The sequence below is a fragment of the Astatotilapia calliptera genome, chromosome 1, assembly GCF_964374335.1.
Source record: "Astatotilapia calliptera chromosome 1, fAstCal68.1, whole genome shotgun sequence".
Taxonomy (NCBI): Eukaryota; Metazoa; Chordata; class Actinopteri; order Cichliformes; family Cichlidae; genus Astatotilapia; species Astatotilapia calliptera.
Window position 1 is genome coordinate 6,129,902 of NC_137422.1, and position 24,328 is coordinate 6,154,229.

Genomic DNA, 24,328 nt, shown 5'->3' on the forward strand with positions numbered 1-24,328 from the left:
TGTGGACAAAGGAAGGACACGCCGATGACAGTTACGTGTTTCACGTTTGGAATAAGCGTTTAAGGGAGACCAATCAACACGCAGACTTCCACGGCAGAGTGCGGCTGATGGACCCATCCATGAACAACGGAAACGTTTCTGTGATTGTAAGGAACGTCAGTGTGGCTGACACAGGGTTGTACTCGTGTATGGTTCTGACAGGTGAACTCAGAGACCCCACAAAGCTTGAATGCCTTATCGTCCTCACAGTCACAGAACACGGCGAGTCCACAATGGACGAAGAGCTCACGATCTCAACAGAGATCCCGCTCCATTTCGACCCCACGACCGAAGGACACGGCGAGTCCACAATGCACGGAGAACGCACAGAGATCCCGCGTCATGTCATGCCCACAACAGCAGCACACGGCGTGCCCGCAATGCACGGAGAGCTCACGGTCTCAACAGAGATCCCGCGCAATTTCGACCCCACGACCGAAGGACACGGCGAGTCCACAATGAATGGGGAGCTCACGGTCTCAACAGAGATCCCGCGTCATGTCATGCCCACAACAGCAGCACACGGCGTGTCCGCAATGCACGGAGAGCTCACGGTCTCAACAGAGATCCCGCGCAATTTCGACCCCACGACCGAAGGACACGGCGAGTCCACAATGCACGGAGAACGCACAGAGATCCCGCGTCATGTCATTCCCACAACCGCAGGACACAGCGAGTCCGCAATGCACGGAGATGGTGCATATTCGTGTTCTACGCTATCCACACGAGGCTCCGTTGTGATAGCCTCCCTGAGCATGTTGGCGTTCATCCTGGCGGTCTAATGTTTTTGCAAATGTAACATAATATAGGCTTGCTACAGGAGCAGCTTGCTTGAAAGTATGGCAATTGTGTTATCACCAACCGCAGGACACAGCGAGTCCGCAATGCTTTCCTTTTGTTGTGTCACACCAGAGAAGAGTTACAACAAGGGGGCGAAATGGTCCGTGTGCAGGGCGAAGTGTATTACAGGTGAACGATAGACTGTGTGAACCTTTTGTTGTTGTAGAGTATAGGAACCACACTGGCTAATTCATATGTCACATCGAAATAAAACGCTCGTTGAGCACATCGGTCGGTCTTGTTGTGTGGTTTTTTTTTGTTTTGTTTTTTTGCTTGTGTGTCTGACTGTAGGTCGGGGATCCGACTCACCTAGGTCGGGGATCCGAACTACCTAGGTCGGGGTTGGGGAGGGGAGGGGGAGTATTTAGACTCATATAGTCCGAACGGCACAGACAGTAATAGGAGCCACAAGTATCACACGTTAACAATAACCTCGGTGAATCGACAGCGAACGATATGGCAACGTTACGCCTTTCGTGCTTTTGGATGTTGCTGTGCGCCTTGTCCCTAGCTACGGCTCTCAACACAACAGGTATGTAGTCACTTGCAACGTTTAATGGCCTGCATTGCACACTCTTGCCTTTGCTTTACGTGAACACTGTCCATTGCACGCCCAAAGTAACACCTTTCGATCGTACCCCGCTGTGTGACTACTCGAATGTTTTTTTTTTTTCTTGCCATCAGATCCCAAACACGTAAGCGCGACGAGCGGACAAGATGTCGCTCTTCACTGTGAGAGTCTGAGGCGTACCAACGACAACCTGATCGCATTGTGGACGAAGGAAGGATACACCGATGACAGATACGTGTTTCACGTTTGGAATAAGCGTTTAAATGAGACCAAGCAACACGCAAAGGAGACCAAGCAACACGCAGACTTCCACGGCAGAGTGCGGCTGATGGACCCATCCATGAACAACGGAAACGTTTCTGTGATTGTAAGGAACGTCAGTGTGGCTGACACAGGGTTGTACTCGTGTACGGTTCGGACAGGTGAATCCAGAGACCCCACAGAGCTTGAATGCCTTATCGTCCTCACAGTCACAGAACACGGCGAGTCCACAATGGACGAAGAGCTCACGATCTCAACAGAGACCCCGCGGTATTTCGACACCACGACCGCAGCACACGGCGAGACCACAATGCACGGAGATGGTGCATATTCGCGTTCTACGCTATCCACACGAGGCTCCGTTGTGATAGCCTCCCTGAGCATGTTGGCGTTCATCCTGGCGGTCTAATGTTTTTTGCAAATGTAACATAATATAGGCTTGCTACAGGAGCAGCTTGCTTGAAAGTATGACAATTGTGTTATCACCATTCATTCTGTATCATGTGTTTAACGCATACTATTTGGAAATAAACAGTATTATGTGTTTTTTGTGCTCCCACGATCACTGTGTTCTGTGTCAGTCGGTCGACGACTTACCCCCTTATTCTCACAAACACACTGGGGGGAGGGGGGGGGTCCATAGCTACATTACCCGGCCGACCTGGCTACATTACTCGGCCGACCTGGCTACATTACCCGGCCGACCCGGAGTATAAGACAATCCACCCAAGAAACAAAGTCTCATCCAACACAGCTTCTCGAGTTACACCTCGTACACAAGCTATGGCTGTGCACCATTACCTGACCATCTGGAACCTTGGACATTTGTGCGATCGGTTTAAAAACACGTCTTTCGCGACCTTCTTGGGCATGACGCGTCACCACGCTCTGCATCAATACGGTGAAGAATTTGCCGATCGCCATCAAAGATTGTGTAACCAACTTAGAAGCGTGTTGTATTCAAAACGACTTATGGATACAACGCACGAGAACTCTTTGCAAGCGTGGAACAAAGTCCAGGGCCGGACGACTGAGGCTACCTGCATTGAGACTACGTCTGCACTGGCTCAAGAGACAGGGGGCTATCCCACAGAAGGGGTCGTTTCACCCATGGCGCAGCTTGCCGTGTCGCCAGTGCCACCCAGAGCTCCGGTTAAAAGTCGTCTCGGGCTGAGACGTCGAGACCGGTCCGATTTGAAGCGTGCGGGCGGCAAGGACCGTATTCGCAGAAACCTGTCGTACGAGTTTGAAGCTGTGAATATGTACTATACGCCACGCAGGAATAAGCAGTACACCTCGAAGGGGACTCGGGTTCCTGTCAAAGCCAGACTGGGAGCCCCAGTGAAACTTCGTGAACCAAGTATGTCTCACCGATGTGTGAGACGAAGACTTGAGTTGAGAAGAAGACTGGACTTTACTTGTACAATGCAAGACAACTAATGTATAAAGATATTGTAACAAGTGCATATGACAGTTATTTGACTGACAACAAATGTACGACGATATTGTACCAACTGCGGCACGTAATAAAATTTTTTTATTGTCAACATTTAAACAGCAGTGCGATTCTGTTTGTTAGTGTTCGAGTAAACATTGGGTCAAATGATTCACACATACACAAAGAAAAGATTTTATACATTTTATTCAGCAATACCATCAAAAATAGTGACTGTTAAACAGAGACGCGTAGATACATGCAGCAGGTACAAATGGGAGGCATCGAGATACCAAACGCAGCCTCAACGCACGACCCAGAGACAAGCACAGTAGTATTATTATGAATCACAGCATCTCCAAATAGGACGCTTGCAGTCCCTTGCAGGCCGTGTAACAGTGTCTACAGTCACTTCTCTGCGCTGGCTGTGTCGATCCGCTAGTAAAACAGTGGTCTGTTGTTGGGCGATCCTGCACTGTGCTTGTAGAAACAGTCCGGCCCAAACACACAGTTGCCTTTGAGAAAATATTTGCATGTTATTTTGGACAGAATACTCGTCTTGTAGAGGCTGATGATCTCGTTCTTTTCGTCCTGATCTGTCACCCAGCATTTAGACGGTATGAAGTAAAAGGACACAGTCCGACATTCAGGGCATCCCTTCGCCGCGTTGTATGACACAACATCTGTCTTTCTTCTCCAGGTTCGTATACAGTGCAGGCAGAAGCAATGTTGGCAGTTTGGTAAGATGGCAAAGACGCGCTCCGAGGGATTCTGTTTGGTAAGTATGACGTCCATGCACACACCACATGTTCTGGCCAGGCTTTCGTGTACGTGGTGCTCAGACTTGACATACATTCCTTCACTGAAACGACCAACCTCGACCTTATTTCCTTGCAAAGCCATAGTTGTTTGACATTAGAGCTGCTTCTGTATATGTGTGTGTGTGTGTGTGTGTGTGTTTGTATTTATACTGTTCTCTCTGTGTGTGTGTGTGCGTGTGTGTGCGTGAGGTAGAGAGAGCTCTAATCGTCATCGCTCTCCGCGGCGGACCGATAAGCTCCTCCGGAGCGACGCTGCACGTGGGGTCGTTTCCCAACAATAGCACAGGGCTTCTTTGGTGGGATCTCAGGGTTGACCTTGTGCGTCGAGGTGAGTTGTCTGTTACGTTCGGCTGCTGTTTGTTCGTGTGCTAGAGTATGCCGAAGTGGGACGTCGCCGGGGTTATAGAGTTGCTGGTGTCGATGATGTTGTTGCGGTGTAATATCACGGAGCGTCAAGTGTTCCTGAGCATGTGTAGCGGTATACCTCTGTTCGTGTTGATGGGTACTATTCACCTGTGTCATTCCACTAGGTTGAGGCTGTTGCTGCTGGCGCACGCCGGGAACGCTCTGGTGTGCGATCATCATCGGAGGAGCGGAGGGGAAATTCGTGGATGTCACAGATTGCATCCAAGACGTTGGGATGTCCGTAAGATGCAGCGTGTGCTCTTTGTGAACTCTGCCAGCCGAACCGTGCTCCGCTGCGCTGACACAGTAACGGAAAAGGAGATATATGTAATATCTAGCCAGTTTCCTCGCGTCTACTGCAATACACTGAGGGATATCCGGAGGGTGGGATCCAGCGCTCTTATATTCCATCGCATGCAGGGATTCTAAGTCGGATTTCGGGACGTACAACCCATCTACCTTTGTCCACATGTCCCTTAGAAGCTGTAGGCCCATCTGAAGTGTCCTCACATCCCTGAACGAGGCGGCGTGCAGGTAGCCCGTGGCAGGCGAGCCGCTCATCACCAAACACTCAAACAGGTTGGCTGTCGCTGTACCCGAAAACGTGATCTCTCTGCGAGAGTTCATATTTATTTACCTGTCGAGAGAGAGAAAGGACGGAAGATTAATCTGAATTCGCTGTATTTCAACGTCCGACCCGCAGCTCTGCCAATGGCCGCCCCTGCGCGCTCCGGCAGGGGCAAACGATACTGCGACTTGCTTTTGGATCTGGTCGAAAAATACAGTCCGTTTCACGTGAGGACGTTTCGTTATAATGATCTACAAGGGATACTGTCTGTCGTCTCGGAGACCGGCCGAAGCGGATTCGTGCCAGGTCCCAGTTGCGACACGGTGGCCGAACTGGAAAGATATATACGAGAGGAAGATCGGAGCGATGTGCAGCTGTTAGCCATACAGGAGATAGCCGTACAGGAAGAGGTTAAAATCAGCAAGCAAACAAAATACCTCCTGGTGTACATAATAAATGCGATATCCAGTAAGTACAACTCTGTGGTGGTGTTTCTCATGACTAACCCTAAGATTACGGCCCCGTACTCTAAGAATGTCAGCGACCTACTGGACAATACAAACCGGCTGATCAAAACAAACACCAGACGCACTTCGTTCCTACCCACGTTCACCGCGCAACCATACCAACAGATACATCCGAGGATCCAGGGCGATCACCCGATACTCCACGTGCATCGACCACAAAGCTACAGTTCACCCGCGAAAGAAAGAAAGCGCTCCAGCTCGCTAGACAGTTTCCATAGAGAGTACGTCGACGTTGCTGACTGTGAAGCTACTACGGTAAACCCTTGGTCCGTGTACAGCGGACTACCCAGTAACCTGCAGTGTTCCATTGACATTCAGCAGTCAATGCAAGATCCCAGTATGCTGTTGGGCCGAGGCGGGTTCGGCATCATCGTGGAAACCTCCAACGTGCAAGTTGCAAAAGTTAACATGTTCCCAGAAATGGCAGACTGGAGCCTGCCGTTTATAGAGGATCAGTTTTACCGATACGCGCACATCGCCACTCAAGTGGAAGAAATCGCCATAGGCGTTTCGATGAAGCACCCAAACATACTACGTACCTTTGGAGGATATTGGTGCGACATACCGCAGTATCCGTTAGGCGGCAGGGCCGTGATCGTGATGGAGAGAGCCCTATTCTCCTTACAGGAATTCATGGCCAGGATGAACAACCTGCAGAGGCCCGAATCGAGCACCTCCACCGACAGCGCCGTGCACCTGGCGCTGATACCCATTGTGGAATTGGATACATTGAGAGGACTGGAGTACCTACACGCGAGACATGTTCAACACCGAGACCTGACGTACAGAAATATCCTCGTGTGCCATCAACCCAATAGAAAACCGGTGGAGCTGTCGTTTAAGATCAGCGACTTCGGCACAGCCTGCAACTACTCGACTCCAGACCAGCAACGGGGCAATCGAGTGCACACGGCCCCCGAAGTGCTTTGGTGCCTAAATTCCACCACGGCCAGCGATGTGTTCAGCTGGTATTGTGTCATGTGGGAACTGTACACGGGATCCCCGTTGATAGAATACAGGCGTGCTCAGACGCCGTCCGAATTCTGTAAGAAGACCTACGGGGATAGCCTCTCTAAACTCGTCGGCGTGTACACGCCTTCAGACCCCACGACTGCATTTCAAAGCAACTACATGAAAGCGTACGACGGCGCGACGCTGTACGGCAAGTACGGACACTCTAGGCCCACCACCGCAACCATTGGGCGTACGCTGGGTGAAATGGGCCGCAATATTCGAGACAAAGCTTTCGTTAACATGGGCGTGCTTTGCATCACCTTGTTTCCCCAAGAACGTAGCACGCCCGGCGAGTTGTTGAAATTGAACCGTTACACGTATTTGAACGATGACGTATCACACGCCACCTCGCCGGTTCACGTAATCCCCAGTAATATGCAGGTCGGCCAGTACAGAGCGACGGATGCCATCGTAGCAAACGACTGTGTCCCCGACCAGTTCCGCATACTAGTGCAAGAAAAGAAGCTTGGGGTGTATACACACACGAGCAAAAGGTACTACGGCATAGACTTGATACGCTTATCGCCGGATTTACAACCCAGTCCGTGGTATAGAGAAAAAGAAACAGCGCTGTCCGATTGCGTCAGAAAGGCATGCTCCGAAAAGCGTAGAGCTGGCGAATCACTGGAAAGTACTCTGGAGACGCTCTGTGCTGCAGATGCCGACCGCGTAGGGGCGTTTCGTCCGTGTGCAAAACGAACACAGGCCGCCGCGCAGCCGGGTGCGGTGCCCGGCTTTCACAATGTCACGGCGGACGCTGCCCTTAGCGGCCAACAGCCGAGCGATGAAACGGGGGGGCGAGCGCCTACGGGTGTCGTTGCCGCGGAGGACGCGCTTACCCGGGCACCCTCGGTCCCACAGGTGCCAGCTGCGTACAATGTAGCCGCTGCGGGAAACCGTCAGTCGACTAGGCCATCTCTCAGTCAACCCAGTCGCGTCAAATGCCTTGTTCGTACTAAGCAGACCAAAGGCGAGTCCGACGTCACCATGGTCATTGTCACGAACCCCACGGAGGACGACGTTGCGTGTTTCCAACGCGACGTCGTGGAAAGAGCATGTCGGCTGACAAAAGAACATCCCTCATTGTTTGCCGGACCTAGGGAATCTGTGTACAAGCAAGCTAAGGCTCATGGGCTATACGTGTTTCAATACGGTCAGTTCTTCAGATCCACCAAGATGATCAACTGGGTGTTGCAACAGGGAGAATCCTTTTATCCGTGCTTGATGCAAGTTCTCTTGACATTGAAAGCTGCCGCCGAGAACAACGTGCTACCTACGAACATGGCAACCGAGCACCTACTACTCGGCCGAGGGGCTGTGATGATCGACATAGTGGGTTATCTGAGCGCTCACTTTCCCCAGCCGGACCATCAACAGTTGCTAGGTGCCCACAGCCCGAGAATTACATCTGTGTGTTTGGAACTACTTAGTAAGCACGAGCCGGGATCTCCCGCTGTGCCATTTCTAGAGAAATGTCAGTCTTCTTTTTCAAATAGCCAAGACATAGAGCGTTTGGTCACAGAGTTGAGCCAGCGGAATGTTGCCAGCGCTATCACAAGAGTTCAGCCCGTTGTGTCATCGCTAGCGCACACGCACTTTACGTTCAGAGAATATTTGTCCGACGTACCAAATTGGGTAGGCTCGAGGGTCGGCGAGGCCAACTTGAATAAATGTACAGCTAAGGTTCTGGTGTGCGGAAACCCGACCCGTCTTCCGTTCACGAGGTTTTCTAAGACCGCGTGCCGCCCGGACTCGGCCCCCGGCGCGGCTGATGCGACACTTCACCACAGCGGACTCGTCAAAGACCTTGTGCGAAACATTGTCTTGAGAGTAAAGGCTAAGGCGCTATGGGATAACGCGCTCGCAGTTACCACTCTGGACTGCACTCAGGGTCTTACTAAGATCACACTAAGACCTAGTGCACTTTCAGGAGTGCCAAGCTTGGACGAGCTGAGGCGAGATATGTTTGAGTCCCTCGATCTACTATGCCTGTACACTCACGACAGGGCAGCGCTATTGGATTGGGCTCCCGTTATGAAAATCACAAAACATGTCACGTTGACTCCCCTGTCAAACTTCAGCTCGTATCACTTCAAGATAATTATACTACTAGTGCATATTGATGCAAAGGAGACTACCAAAGGAGCAATCAAGACACTGGACGAACTGTTTAGGGGTGTGCCACTTTACTGCACGACGGACTATTGAGCATTGTCTGCCGCGCGCAGCACGCAAGGATAAACAACATGAGAGGGCTGATCAACGTTGGGTCTCACTGCGCCGTAAACAGTGTATTGCAGTGTCTGTATGTCACAGATGACTTTAGGATCACGTTGACCAGATCTGATGACGACGATGATGATGTTGTTGTTGTCGATGATGTCGACGACGCCGACTGCGATAGAGCCAGCTACAGCACCGTGACGAGCGAACTGACGAGTGTCTTACGGGACATGGACCGTAACACTCCGGGAATGCCGCCGTGCGATCCGAATTCACTTGTGGACGCGCTAATTCGATACAGTGGCATGACATACGAGGTTCAACAAGATGCCGATTCGGTGTTTAAGTGCGTGCTAAACGCACTGTCGGACGACGGCGACCCTCGATGCAAACAAGCATCTGACCTGTGGACTATACGGAAACGACAATCGGCAAAGTGTTCAACGTGTAACGCGGAATGCGTCTCGCACCATGCGGCGAACAACGTGATTGTATATATTGGGGAAAACGAGCCAAGTAAGCTACAGGACTACATGGACGACTACTCTGAGTCCTTTAGAGTGTCCGACTACCACTGTGGCACCTGTCAAGAGGAGACGGAGCTGAACGTCAATACGGATATCACAGAGCTACCCGCGGTCCTGTGTTTCACCCTTGCCAGAGGGCAGCGGTGTGTGCAACGCGGAGAGCTTATGGTCAACGCCAGTGCGATCGACGTACCAGAAGAACTAGACTGTAGCAGGATGTCTGCAACTTCACAGCCTACAAAGTACGAACTGTACGGTATGATAACTCACACAGGCCCCTATGAGTTCGGTCATTACGCAGCCTTTGTGAAAAAGATGTCCAAGTGGTATTTTGTTGACGGCGATGTTGTGAAACAGTGCCCTGTATTACCCTTATCGTACTACAACCTGCCTGCTCATTTGTATATGTTAATGTACAGAAGAATCTAAGTGCACCCCAGCGGGTTGTTGGTTTGTGATTGTACAGTCTGTATGTGTTCACTTTGAGATGTATGTCTGTCATGTATATTATTGAATGTGTTATACGGATGCAAAATAAACATGCGATAAAACAAGACAGCGTGTGTAATGTTTATTTGCAACTACAGTCAACAGGCGAAATCCAAACGTATTTATTTTGTATCCACCACAGTTAGGTCAGTCACATGAAAACTCTTACTGTCGGCCCAGTGTTACACATTGGACAAACCCTGGTAGAACAACCGCAGGTTGCATGGCCACATATCATTATGTACACCCTAGGCTTATTGCACTCTACGCAGACAATGTCCGGCTGGACACTGCTCGTGTCCACCGCACGACAAAAAGTCCATTCCGCTTTGCACAGAAAACACGAGCGCTTCTTCGTCACCCTGACGCCCTGGTCGATGCATGCCGAGCAGCACATGTGTCCGCAGCTCAACATGCACATTGGCTTCCTTTCGTAACAGCAACAACACGCCGGCAGATCAGCCCCGCGAGATCCTGCAGCCGCATCCGAGTCCGAGCGTTCTCCAGCGTCTGCGCCAATTACACCCGGCGGACCACCAGGCCCGTTCGCTTGCAAGCGACCTGGATTCTGGGTAACAAATGTCAACCGGCGTTCATGTTCAAGGTCCGGCGAGGCGAAGCCCTCCCATGGTGATCGATGATGCGGCTCCCGGACTACAGGTTGCATTCGGCCCACACCCACGCTGGGAGCTCCCCTGCATCGAGCCATCTCTTCTGCGGTCAAGGCGTCAGTGTACTTAGGTTGTGTTTTCATAGAGTCCCACAACCACGGTACATGCGCCTCCTCGTACCTTACAATACGTGCACCGAATGTAATCGCGGAGTCACTTAAGAGTTCTCCACGGCTGACAAAATAGGGCCAGTTATTGTCAGATACGTCCTGGGCGAAGGCGCTTGCAAGTGATGTCGTTGCGATCGGCTCGTTCGGGGCGTGAGATGTTATCCAGCCTTCAAAACGTGCCTTTAGTCGCAACGAGTATTGCTCGAATTTATCTGCAGGGATCACCGCATGTATCAGAGTTAAAGTCGTTTCAATGATCCTACGATCCAGGGTACGCAGACGCCATTTGCTCACGCGATAACGTCGCACGTATGAACTAACAGGAGGCGCTTGTCTCACATCAGGCCTCCCTCTGCGGACAACGCCGGCGATTATGTGGATCTCTACAGAAGACATGGCTGTATCTGGGATGCCAGCTTCAGCGATACCTTTACCGGCAATGTCAAACACCCCAAAGCAAGCGTTTGTGTGGCCTCTCAGGTTGTGTCGTATAAACCACGGGACAGTTGTATTGTAGGTTTGCGGCCCGTGCCGTAGGTCGGCCGGTGCCGTAGGTCGGCCGGTGCCGTAGCCAGGTCGGCGAGCTTGACACCCCGAGGCACAGTTTAAGTGGACTTCACGCATGAGCACAAATACAGCTACACCGTAGGCTTGAGTTTGACAAGATGGAGCCGATTGCTAACATTTCACACCGTACCATCGTGCGGTACAATGAGACAATCAGGCCCCTGCTCAGCCGTACACATAGCTGTGACCGAAACGCAGCATACAACAGCAGTGCCGTGTACGTGCCTGTTATCCATGGGGTGGTGATGTTACTGGGCTTGTTTGCGAACTCGTACATGTTGCTGATACTTCATTCGAAAAATGGAAGGAGGAAGAGGCCTGCTAACATCGATGTGTATTTTACCCAATTGGGGATCTGTGACATATGCACTCTGCTCACTCTGCCTGTGTGGCTTACCCAAAGTGTGTTACACGGCCGCTGGATATTCGGATACGCAATGTGTAAAGTCTTTAAAGGCCTGACCACGGTATGTGCTAACATCGTAGCTACTACAGTACGTTTGACGTGACACCGTGACTTGGACATGTGTAACACTCACTGTGTTTTCTTTTTTTTTTTTACCCACAGCTCTTTTTCCAGTACGGGGTGTGCCTGTTGGTCTTCGTGAACGTCAACAGATATATGAAGATTGTACACAATAGAGGAATGAGCGCGTCCCGCAGAAGCAGAAGCCTAGTGAGTGCTATATGCGGATGCATACCCGCTGTATCTGCTACGGTGGACATGTTTTACTGGCAGACTATTCGGTTATCCCCAACGTCTCCCATAATGTTTTGTTACAACGCCATGCCACCTATGATGAAGGACCTCAGTTTTTGGCTTAGGATGACCGTGTCTTTTCTTTTGCCTACAGTTGCTATCATATACTGTAACAGCATGATTGTACACACTGTAAAGAATCACATACAAAATACCGTGCTGGGCAAGCGCGTAACACGCACATACAGAAGGGCGAAGATATTGCCGATGGTCACTGTTGCATCGTTCGTGTGCTGTTGGACACCGTGGCTCGTCAGTGTGCTGTACTTTCGTTCACATAGACATTGCAACGTAGCTACAGTGTTGAACATTTGCACGGGTGTCGGTCATTTATATTGCCTGTCAAACCCTGTGTTGTATATATTCGTCAAGCGAAGGTCCAACGGTACTCTGCGTGCTATGAGCAAAAGTACCAGTTTCTAGCTACCAGGGAAGCGGTGTAAATGTGTACATGTTCTTTGTGTAAATAAATTCACCGAAAGCTTTATTCTGACTTTTTTCTTGAATCTAATTGCTTTTTGAGGTATGTTGGTCTTCTACACATTCCTGTCCTTCTTCTTTGTCCTGCACCGCACACTAGCTAAAAAGAAACAAACTAGATGTGTATAGTAAGGAAGCAGCGACACTTTATTTCATGGAAAGTATATACAACGACAACAACAAGACACTTTATTTCATGGAAAGTATATACAACAACAACATGTACGTGCACAGACACATTCTAATCACAAGATCTGTGTTTCTTGGACGATCCCCGTTTCGATCCGTGAGATCTCTCCCGTTGCGAAGAGTGGTGCGATGGCGTCTGTTTTCTTTTTTGTGAACGTTTACCCTGTGGTGCAGCATGCGAACATTGCGTTGGGTCACTACAATCCTCTCTCTGTCCACCGTGTGTAAGAGGTGTGTGTCTCCGCAACGCAAGCGCCGTTCTACCGTCGTCTGGGTCCCCACGACAAGGCCCCGAGCGTCGATAATCGCTGACCATTGTGATCATGGTCGCAGCGTAATCTCGTTTCAACATGTCGACCGTAAAAATGTCATCTTTGAAAACGTGATTGAACACATCACACGCATCCTTCCACTCCCAATCTTCTTCCAATTCGAAGAGGTAGTCCCTGTCCACTGTATCGTTCGTCAGAAGCACTTGATCCTGATGATACGTAGTCCTAGTTTTGCAAAACGAACTCATGTTCTTAACCGGTACACCCGCGTAGTCTCCGGAATACACCGTCAACCTCGGTCCGTGGAACGTGTGCCGCGGGCCCACGTTGGCTTCTTTGAGGTGGCTTTCGTTGTAAGCCAGGTGGGGAGCCTCCTCGCCCAGCGCTTCGAGTAAAACAGCTCCGTAATACAAAGGCGCCGAGCACTGAAACGTCTCGCCGCCCAGCACACATCTGTGGAAGGTTAGCTCGTCCAATGCCTTCACACCGGCTGTAGCTTCCAACACCAGCGAGCGAAGCGGGTCCTCTGTGAAGTCTAGCGTGAATGACAACCTAGGACACTGCGGAGGTCGCTCGTTCGCGTTCTCGTAACACTGACCCATAGCATTCTCCCATTCCTCCTCGTCGGCGCTCTGCTCGTAAGACTCCACCATACCCGAGGTGACTTGAGACCAGAATCCAGCATGAGAATCGGGGGCGTAGGTCGCTAACATGTCATACAGCATTTCAAGGGACAACGTGACAGTGCTCACTTTTTTATTCACCTTCGCCCGACCTCTCTTCACGTGCGAGGGAAGCTGGCTATGGGACAATCTGTACGTGCACAATTTACGCGTCTTCACCTCGCTGTCGACAGCAGACCTAGCCGGCACTTTACACGTCGAACACAACATGAGCATCTCGTGCGCAGTGCCATTGTCGTCCTTGTTGTGCTCCGCCGAGAAAAACATGTCCTCTATCCCCGAAACAGACAGGCTGCCGTTTTTGATAGTCGTCTTGAGTTTCTGTTCGTACACCTGTGTTAAAACGTATCCCAACACCTTACACGCAAACCTTCCCTGCGAGTCGAGGGCGCGAGGACATATATCCGGCAGACAGGCCGCCGTGCACAGTTTGTACACGGCGTTGGTCTCTAAGCATATTTGTCCGAAGGACAGCTTGTTCAGCGCTCGCAGTCTGTTTTCGTTCAGCGTCCTTGTGAACGATTCGCAATCCGGGTAGTCGGCCTTATCGGGAATACGAGTCCAGGGAGGGATCCAAATGTCAAACACAAAATGACAGGCCAGCTTCATCGCCTCCGCGAACACCAGCTGGTTTATGCAGAAAGCAACCCTCCGGCCCACCATCCCCGCGCACTCGATGTGCGTCTCGTAAAACGCGGCGACGCACGCGTCTCTAGCGCTGTCAAACCGGACTCCGAATTGCACGACCTCGGAGTCCGCGATCATCGTAGCAGACTGTATTAGATTCTGTCTGTATAGGCAAAGCGCTGCGATGCGATCCATCTTCCGCTTCTCCACCACATCCCTAATTTGTACAGTGCTTCGAGTGCGACTGACCTCTTTAGGATGTTCAGATTCCATTATCAGACACCTGTCCGCCCAGGCGTCGCTCATGAACCCCATGGTGTTTGTGTTCCACACAAACCCGCAGTTGTGAACAGCTTGGAACTTCACCGTGGCAATTTTGCCTGTCATGGGGTCTTTGGTCACGACGTCGCTTTCTAGGGTGCTGGTGTCCAACAGATTTTTGAACGTGTTGGGGATGACGTTTGATTCTCTGTCGATCGATTTGGTGTTTTTCTCGTGTGTTATGTGAGCGTCGTCTATCATCACCACACAAGCGTTCCTCTTCTGCTTGTACTTGAAGGCCTGCATCGTGAACGAAGTTAGCCTCTCGATGCAATTCCTCACCGCGCGAAATTGATGCTCCAGCACGTTGTTAGCGTAACTTTTACCTTCCCCGGGACCGGTGATGTTCAACAGCATGATACGTTCGATGGTGTATCTGGGTGCGGTGTTTGTTATGATGTAATTAAAGGTGGTCGACGCTTGAAACAGTCTAGTTATTGCCAAGGTGTCACAGAACAGGTGTTTAACCACTGCCGCGTCGTACACCTTTACGCTGGCGTACTCCCGTTGGCCGTCGTCGCAGACTGTCCTGCATAGCTGTGAATGTATGTCCGGCAGGTGGTGTCCGAGAGACAAAGATGCGTTGCCTCGACTCCCATCTACAACTTCGTGTAAACCCATGTATATTGCATCTCGTTCGCCAAAGTGCCGTCTTGTCAAGATTGTAAAGACCATATCCGCTATGAGCTCAAACTGATCCCTGTCACCGTACTCCTGTTTCATTTCTTTGCTCATACGCTCGACTTTACCCAACTGTGGGAACAAGTGTGCAAAACAGTAGCTGTGATCGTTTTTGCTTGTGACAAATGGGTGCGTTTCTGCGTGATTGTAGTAGCAGGCATACGCCGCGTAACATTGTCCTCGGCACGGCATGTTGTCGCCACTCCCGCGGCTACAGTCGCAGCGTCCGCTGTCTAACATGCGCGCGAGATGTAGAGTTCTGCGCTGGGTGCGTATTTTGCGCAACCCGACATCCACGACACTCCTGTTCACCGGTACGTGTTTGTGAAGCATGCTTCGAGTGAACAAGTCTGGGGTGTCAGAATCTATGAGGCTGTCCAGGGTGTATCTAAACACAATCAGTCCTCGCGAGTCGACTCGCGATTGCGATCCCCGCGCCAGATCGCGGGTGAAGGCCTTGAGTTTCTCCACGTGTGTCACATCGCCAGGCACATCTGGATTATATGTTGACATGACGCTTTGTTCGAGCCACCGCGTTGGTCCTAAACTAGCCATCAGTGCTCTGAACAACGTCTGGCCTTCGCCTCGCAGGCAAATGTCCGTCATCGTAGATATCGATGTCTCGAGGGTCTTAAGCTTCAAACGAGTTATGCTCTGCGGCAACACCACTGCAGTTTTCCCAGACTGACACACCGGTGTGTACAAAGATCCCTGTAATTCTTTAACTGTTTTCTTGTCCAACTGTTTAGAGTTCAACGCGTCCGAGACAATGTCCACCCAATGGAATATGGCTGACAATTCAGCTTTCTCATCCTTCATCGCTACCATTGCATTGTTTAGCGAGGAGAGTTTCTTCCTGACCAGCTGCAGTCTCATGAAGGCGCTGAAGGCTTGTTTGTGCAGCTCCTCGTCGTCGTCGTCCTCGTCGTCCTCGTCGTCCGATTGCACATCGGCCACGTCGTCCTGGCCAAACACGTCTATACCAGCGTCCATGTCAAGTAGATCCAGTAGATAATTACTAGGTGTGTATCCCACCTGCGAGGAGTCGGGTTGCACTTGCGTACTGCCGTCTCCACTTGATACTTCGTTGTCATTGTCCATATTTAGAATAAAACAAAACAATCTTCCGTGAGCGTTATCCTCTCGGATAGGTGGCGACATGGACACGAAGTCCGGGTCCTCTAGTGTGACTTGAAGCACTGTACCTTTGCAACAATACGTGAGATATAGAAGCAGTTGGAACGTAGCTCTATCGGCGGTGGACAACGCAGAGAAGGACAGTTCGTCCGACGGACTGTCGTGTACGACATCATTGGAAACCGATAGAAATAAAGCTTTCCTTTTCCGGGGCACAGTGACATTGTCAATCACAGCAGTGTCCCTGTCAATATCAGGCAGGTAACATTGTCCAGTACTAAGCACGACCTTGGGCCTGTCGACCATGATATCGGAATGTACCGATAAAACTAACTAACTAGCTGCTGCTACTACTACTACTACTACTACTACTACTACTACTACTACTACTACTACTACTACTACTACACAGTATGGACCATTGCCATCTTGTAAATATTACTCGTAGTCCTGGCTGCGTGCAGTAGCTAGGAACTTCACCAGTAAGATGCGTGAGTGACTAGATTTTGTGGCTTCACAGCTATGATTCTATCAGTCATGTTCTTGGTTGTCTACGAGGTTTATTGGTCTAACAGGGTATTGGTTAACAGAATTATACAACAACACAACGGGTTGGGAAGGTTGTGCTACAGGTCGGGGGCTTTGGTGCTACAGGTCGGGAAGGTTGGAACTGTAGGTCGGGAAGGTTGGAACTGCAGGTCGGGAAGGTTGGAACTGCAGGTCGGGAACGATGGAACTGCAGGTCGGGAACGATGGAACTACAGGTCGGGAGCTTTGGAACTACAGGTCGGGAAGGTTGGAACTGTAGGTCGGGAACGATGGAACTGCAGGTCGGGAACGATGGAACTGCAGGTCGGGAACGATGGAACTACAGGTCGGGAGCTTTGGAACTACAGGTCGGGAACGATGGAACTACAGGTCGGGAGCTTTGGAACTACAGGTCGGGAAGGTTGGAACTGTAGGTCGGGAACGATGGAACTGCAGGTCGGGAACGATGGAACTACAGGTCGGGAGCTTTGGAACTACAGGTCGGGAACGATGGAACTACAGGTCGGGAGCTTTGGAACTACAGGTCGGGAAGGTTGGAACTGTAGGTCGGGAACGATGGAACTGCAGGTCGGGAACGATGGAACTGCAGGTCGGGAGCTTTGGAACTACAGGTCGGGAGCTTTGGAACTACAGGTCGGGAAGGTTGGAACTGTAGGTCGGGAACGATGGAACTGCAGGTCGGGAACGATGGAACTACAGGTCGGGAGCTTTGGAACTACAGGTCGGGAACGATGGAACTACAGGTCGGGAGCTTTGGAACTACAGGTCGGGAAGGTTGGAACTGTAGGTCGGGAACGATGGAACTACAGGTCGGGAGCTTTGGAACTACAGGTCGGGAACGATGGAACTGCAGGTCGGGAACGATGGAACTACAGGTCGGGAGCTTTGGAACTACAGGTCGGGAAGGTTGGAACTGTAGGTCGGGAAGGTTGGAACTGTAGGTCGGGAACGATGGAACTGCAGGTCGGGAGCTTTGGAACTACAGGTCGGGAGCTTTGGAACTACAGGTCGGGAGCTTTGGAACTACAGGTCGGGCACTTTGCAATTGGTGTACTGTGAACATAATACAACTTTCACAAGTAGTCGTCTCTTGTGTGTTTTACATAGTGTTATGGAATATAGTTCTCAGGGTAGGGTGTAACACTCGTGCATTTTGACCACCAGATTACTCTAAGCTATGTGTTGATGTTCCAGGAACAACATAATTTGGACCTGTGTATTCTCCGGAAGGCGTTGTGTATCCAAAGAGAAATACAGATCCTTAGTTTATGTGTGCACACCGTGCTTAAGAGGATCTCAGCTCGTTTTCACTAGGGAACATGGCAGAGTACTATGCACCATACCAATGGCGTCAAGAAAACGACAGCGAACGGTGTGGACCCGTACGACCACCAGGAATATCCTCTGTTTTTCGGAACGTGCAGCGGCGACGAGAATACGAGAATAATAAGACACATCGCATATACAACAATGAAAGCCGACCATGCGGTCCCACGAGCTCAGGTTTGAGAGAATCGACAACTGTGAATCGCACCCATTCACGGCAGGAATACTACACCCCAGCTAAACAGAGACGATACAACGTGGAAAGCAACCAAACCGTTTCGTCTAGATACCAAGGGCAACAACCACAAGAAAAGCACCGTCAGCGCCTTACGTCCCGGGATACCAATACCACACCTATGTCAAATTCTAGGACTGGGTATAAACAGAAGCGTCTGGATGTCACACCAAGTCGCTTAAACAATAAGCTCGCGGGACAAGACAGGAATCGGAGCAATAGGCAGAAGGACACCTCATACCTACCCGCTAAGGCTGCTCAACCACATCACGACAAACCAAAGCCTCTCCGGGTTAAAGGAAAGCCCATCACCTTACAACGTGCGCCTCTCAGTTCTACTGGGCGCGATGCACAAGACATCAGACGCCGCGCTATCGGCCAAGAGCAGCCTCGCAGTTCACACACTGTGCCCACCCAACCGTCTCAATCGACGAGACAACCGAGTCCGAAGCAAACGCCACCGCGAGTGAAAAGTAACAACAGTGTGAAAAGACCGTGGAGGAATGCTAAACTCACTCGCACCCCCGACTCAGAAGACTGCGACTCTGACGAAGACAACAATGCCGGGTTGACACGCAGCACGGAGTATAATTATGGAGCTGCGCCTCAGGAGGAAGAGAACACAGAGATCCAAAGACACTCTTTGACGAACGGCCGAGCACTCCAGGAGGGCAATGCCGATGATGCCTCATCATCCGATTCCAGTGCGAGTGATGCAGAATCGCATCACTCCGGGTCGTCCGGCTCGAGTTCATCTGGATCGAGCGCGACGCCGTCTGCTTCGTCGTCATCGGACTCATCGGACTCATCGGACTCGGAAGACGAGGTGGCATTACCCGAAGAACATAAATCAAACAGTCAGCGCGCAGCCTCCACGAAAAAGGCCAGTCTTACTACCGCCGCTGTTGCAGCCACCAAAGGGTCTTCTCCAACCGTGGCAACGACATCAAGACAGGTTCATGGTATTGGAAAAGGATCATCTGGGACACGTACGCGGGAGCATGTCGGCGTCTTGCCGCGCAAACAAATGTCTAATCAACGCAACACCCACCGCAAGCCTCAAAGCGGCAGCAACAGCGCACTCGCTTCAGAGCAGAGCACACGGCCAACCATCACGACCCAAACTAAGGTCACATCTCCAGCAAAACCAGGTGAAACGCACAGCCGTTCCACTCCTCCTGGCCCTCGAACGGCGATGCAAACGCCGCACCACAAGCATAGGGCTCGCGGGCAGGCAGCGAGAACGACTCCTCAATGGAAACGCAAGCCTGGTGTCGTGAACGGTCAGGAAGTACCCAATGGTGAAAAACCCAAGCTTGATACACAACAAACAACGCCAGACCTTCGTGTTTTATCCAACAACCAGGCGCAAGATATTAAATGTCGGTGGGTCGCCTCAGTACAAGTAGAAGAATCCAGCCAAAAGGCCGCTGAGGCAGCCCTAAAGGAAATCAGTTCGAATCTGCGCTCCCCCGCCAAGCCTATGGAAGCGGAGCCCCTAGAAACAATCGAAACAATCGAAACAACTGACGCGTGCCGGCATCTGACATCCATTACCGAGCCTAGAGAAGAGGAAACAATCGAAACAATCGAAACAACCGACGCGTGCCGGCATCTGGCATCCATTACCGAGCCTAGAGAAGAGGAAACAATCGAAACAAGCGACGCGTGCCGGCATCTGGCATCCATTACCGAGCCTAGAGAAGAGGAGCCCCTATGCCCGACCGAAGCAAGCTCACAGTTGTTGCCCTTTGATGACTCCGATTCTACTGTGGCCGTGGTGAGCCTACAGTGTATGAGAGACATGTGTAACACTACTATAAAGAAGAACACAAGCGACGAGCCCGCAGAACAGCCGCCGCAAGACGAGGTGCCAAAATACCAAAACCACAGCGAGTTGCCTCACGAGTCGCCTGACGAAACCGTCGACGATATCCTTCGGTACCTAGATGTTGTACCGGCCCCAGCGACAGCAGACAATGTTGTTTTATATCAGGGTGCAATGCAACAACAACACAGCACCAGCCCAAGATTAATTGGCAGCAAGAGAAGCAGGGAGACAACCGAGGTTCCTGCGGCAAGGTAAGTGTACTATATCATCTACATGGCGAGGGTCCCACAGTCTGTGTGTACATCGCCAATCGTCTTTCTAAAGCACTCACATCTAATTTGTACACTGTGTTTGTGTACAAAATAGGTTCGCGGACATGGAGACAGCCCAAGAGTCTGCAGATTACGTGAATGCATTCAATGGTGACGACGACCTTGGGTTTGCCCCGGCGAGAGCGTGGACGGACAATGGCAACAGAAGCAACAATGAGCAAAACGTACCAAATCCCAACTATGTGTTGTCATCGACATCATCACATAACGGAGAAGCCGTCACAGGCCATGGGTACTATAGCAACTCTAGTGTTTCAGATCGCAAAGACGATCTGAGCTATACCGAAGAACACGCGATGCTAGCACACGCAGCAGATACATTATCCTGCGAACGCGTGTCGCCTGTTAGTACGCCAGCTGTAGCTCCGCCGCAGCCGCCGACACTGCACGTAAACCCAGAAGACGGAGAATACCGCGAAGCACTCAAGTCTATACTAGAAGACGGAGAATACCGCGAAACACTCAAGTCTATACTTGAGATAGTTTCCAACGCTGTGAAATGTACAGTGTGTCAATGTGCATTTAACGCCACTGTGCTCTGTGTCGACTACACGATTAAGCTAAACAGACCCCTGCAGTGTGCCTGCGGGTGTGTCATATGCTCTGTGTGCTACACGAAACACAAAGGGTGTGCCATACACAAAGTGCAGTCGAGGCGCGCTATTGTCAATGTCACTGTCAACCAGCTAGCTAGCGTGGCACACGTGCAGTGGAATCTAGAGCTAGACCAAACGGCTGCTTTCAGGACCGAAGGGGACGAAGGTGTGCGTACGATCATGCATCTGCATTGCAGTGCTCCGACTGTGGACGAACTGAGAAATGGTTGGTTCTGCACACACACACACACACACACACACACACACACACACACACACACACACACACACACACACACACACACACTGCATGGTTTCACAAGAGCACACTACGCTCACTTGAACATTTTTTTTTGTCTTCCAGCTTTCGAGAGATTAATCAACAACCGAGACGAGATGGCTTTCAAGTACTGGCTGAACTCGCCCATGCCGGAGGCGATGGCCTACAGATTTGTGTGCATGCCGCACATTCCGGGCTTTTGGGATCACATCGCCATGGGTTGCCACACGCCTAACACGCAACTCATGTTGTCGCCCGATGTGTACACGCCACAACTGTTCGATGTGAACATGGGCGGTCTGCATTTCCACTGGTGCTGTTTTGTGTTTGTTGACCAGACTATACTGGCCGTGTGGTGCTCAGGACAAACCAACACTGGTTTGGCAGAAGTTCTGCCTATCACAGACAGAAGGGACCAGAGAGTACGCCAGTTGACGTCGTCTAATGCGTTCAACTCTATGCTATATTATCTACACAGATGGATCCGCGTACACTACGGTAAAGGTGATGCTGATGTCGTTGAGGTTGTGTTTGACTGTATGCCTTCCGAGAGCTCAACCTTTGCGCATTTCATCTCTATGCTGGCAGCTAAAAGTTTAGCCTTGTCCGTGTTCTCGCCTGCGATTACACAACGCAGGGCGCAGACAGATTTGCATTACACCATCGACCACAGATACCCAGAGCAACTATTCAGTCAACCTCCAAATGATTTTGACGGGGGTGTCAAAATTGACATCAGACAAGAGTTTGGATGTCACCACGACGTGGAAATACAATCGAAGCTTTACTTTACTTCTAACGACCACAGGGTATACACTTGACACTTTCGTGTAACATAAGTGTTGTAAAACCATGAAGCTAAGTCTTTCTCACTGTACTTTTATATTTATATTTATTTATTTATATATATATATATATTCGTGTTTTTATATGGTTTTTGATATACATGCACAACATGTGTTGTAAACCATAAAGTCTTTCTTACCAATGTGTATCTGGTATAATTGATGAAGACAAATGCTACACTGAAGGGAATGTGTCTCGCCATAAAGTCTTTCTTACCAATGTGTATCTGGTATAATTGATGAAGACAAATGCTACACTGAAGGGAATGTGTCTCGCCATAAAGTCTTTCTTACCAATGTGTATCTGGTATAATTGATGAAGACAAATGCTACACTGAAGGGAATGTGTCTCGCCATAAAGTCTTTCTTACCAATGTGTATCTGGTATAATTGATGAAGACAAATGCTACACTGAAGGGAATGTGTCTCGCCATAAAGTCTTTCTTACCAATGTGTATCTGGTATAATTGATGAAGACAAATGCTACACTGAAGGGAATGTGTCTCGCCATAAAGTCTTTCTTACCAATGTGTATCTGGTATAATTGATGAAGACAAATGCTACACTGAAGGGAATGTGTCTCGCCATAAAGTCTTTCTTACCAATGTGTATCTGGTATAATTGATGAAGACAAATGCTACACTGAAGGGAATGTGTCTCGCTTGGTGCCTAAAGCGTTATGTGCAAAAACGCGCATGCTACTGGTATTGTGTCTCTTATTGTAATCGCTTTTGTTTATATACACATGTATATAGTACATTCTGGTTTGCTGTGTAATCAAAGCGTAATCTACAAACGGGTGAGTTTGCCCATGGCAAGACAAATAAAATGACGATAATATCAATAAACAGTTACTCTGAACTTCAACAAAACATCACGTCTCCTGTCGTCTGTACAACAAGCAACTGCTGTAGCCCCGACAGCTCCGTGCTGCAGGTCGTCGGCGGGCTCTGTGCTACAGGTCGGCGGCAGGCTCTGTGCTGCAGGTCGGCGGGCTCCGTGCTGCAGGTCGGCGGGCTCCGTGCTGCAGGTCGGCGGGCTCCGTGCTGTAGCCCGGACAGCTCAAAGCAGGCTTTATGTTGCATCTGAATTCAGTGTAGCTTCACAGCAGTCAGAACTCCTTCTCGTGTTCTGACATGGAACTATCATGGCATTTCCGCATATCTTATTACCTGAACAAAGAACCGTCCGCTTTTCGGTGGTTGGTGAAAACGCTCAGCGAAGACACTGAGTTCGTGTACGAAACCCGACAACATCAAGAGATCAAACGCGTCTTGGAGAAATACAACAAGACCGACGGGCACCCGGAGTGTCTGATCGTACTCCTTTGTCGGCATTTATGCTGCGATGTGACGAGAGAAACAATCGAAGCTTCGTTCCGAGCTATGAATCCCGACGCGCTGACAAACGACAAGCATTACAATGCGACATGTCCAACCCAACTGGTTCTGGAGGACGTCGACCACGTTCACGCCCAGCGCATGCTTTGCCAGTTGATGTGTGAACTCAGCGGCAGTGAAATCCGTAGGGTTAAAATGCTTCTTGCTTGGAACATTTTGGATAGTCGCGATTGTCTGCACATTCCATATGGTTGGATGGAAGAAAAGAGCATCTACGAACTGGCCCCCAAGATTTTAAACTACTGTAAAAAATATTACAAGTGTGTCATGTTTGCAATCCTGAACCTTTTGGACCGTAGGGATCTGCTGGTCTACCTGGGGATCTCTTCTGAAACGGTGTTGGCCTTGTGAAAAGGCACCACTGATTGTATGTTGTACCGCTCCTATGTATCTGTGCATACATCTCATTACTAATGATGCTTTTTAATAAAAACAAGCTCTTATACACATTGACGCTCCTTGTGCAAGACTGTGATTTTTGTCTAATACCACCACACATTACACGACCAACCATGAGCGGTCACAACGATTATAGCCCATATTGGTGGTGGACGGAGAACGAGGACTGGCTTAAGGTCACAGTTATAGCGGCTCCGGTCTTCATTGTCTTGGGGTTGGCACTGATCAGCTACAAACTGTACGAAAGACGAACCCCTTCGTACATTTACAAACCGGGGGATGGCACCGCAGTATACAACGCCGTGTACAAACCCACC

At 50.3% G+C, this 24,328-nt stretch overlaps 1 protein-coding gene and 1 long non-coding RNA gene across 2 annotated transcripts in view; both read left to right on the top strand.

The window, feature by feature from the left end:
- The window catches only part of LOC145428891 (uncharacterized), a 205,096-nt gene that overhangs the window by 38,106 nt on the left and 142,662 nt on the right, over nucleotides 1–24,328 (top strand). The window lies entirely within an intron of this gene.
- Nucleotides 19,420–23,205, top strand: LOC145429178 (uncharacterized). Its single transcript, XM_080302312.1, has 2 exons — nucleotides 19,420–21,313; nucleotides 21,452–23,205. Exons 1-2 carry the CDS (start codon nucleotides 20,536–20,538, stop codon nucleotides 22,186–22,188), a joined length of 1,515 nt encoding a protein of 504 aa, XP_080158438.1. The 5' UTR covers nucleotides 19,420–20,535; the 3' UTR covers nucleotides 22,189–23,205.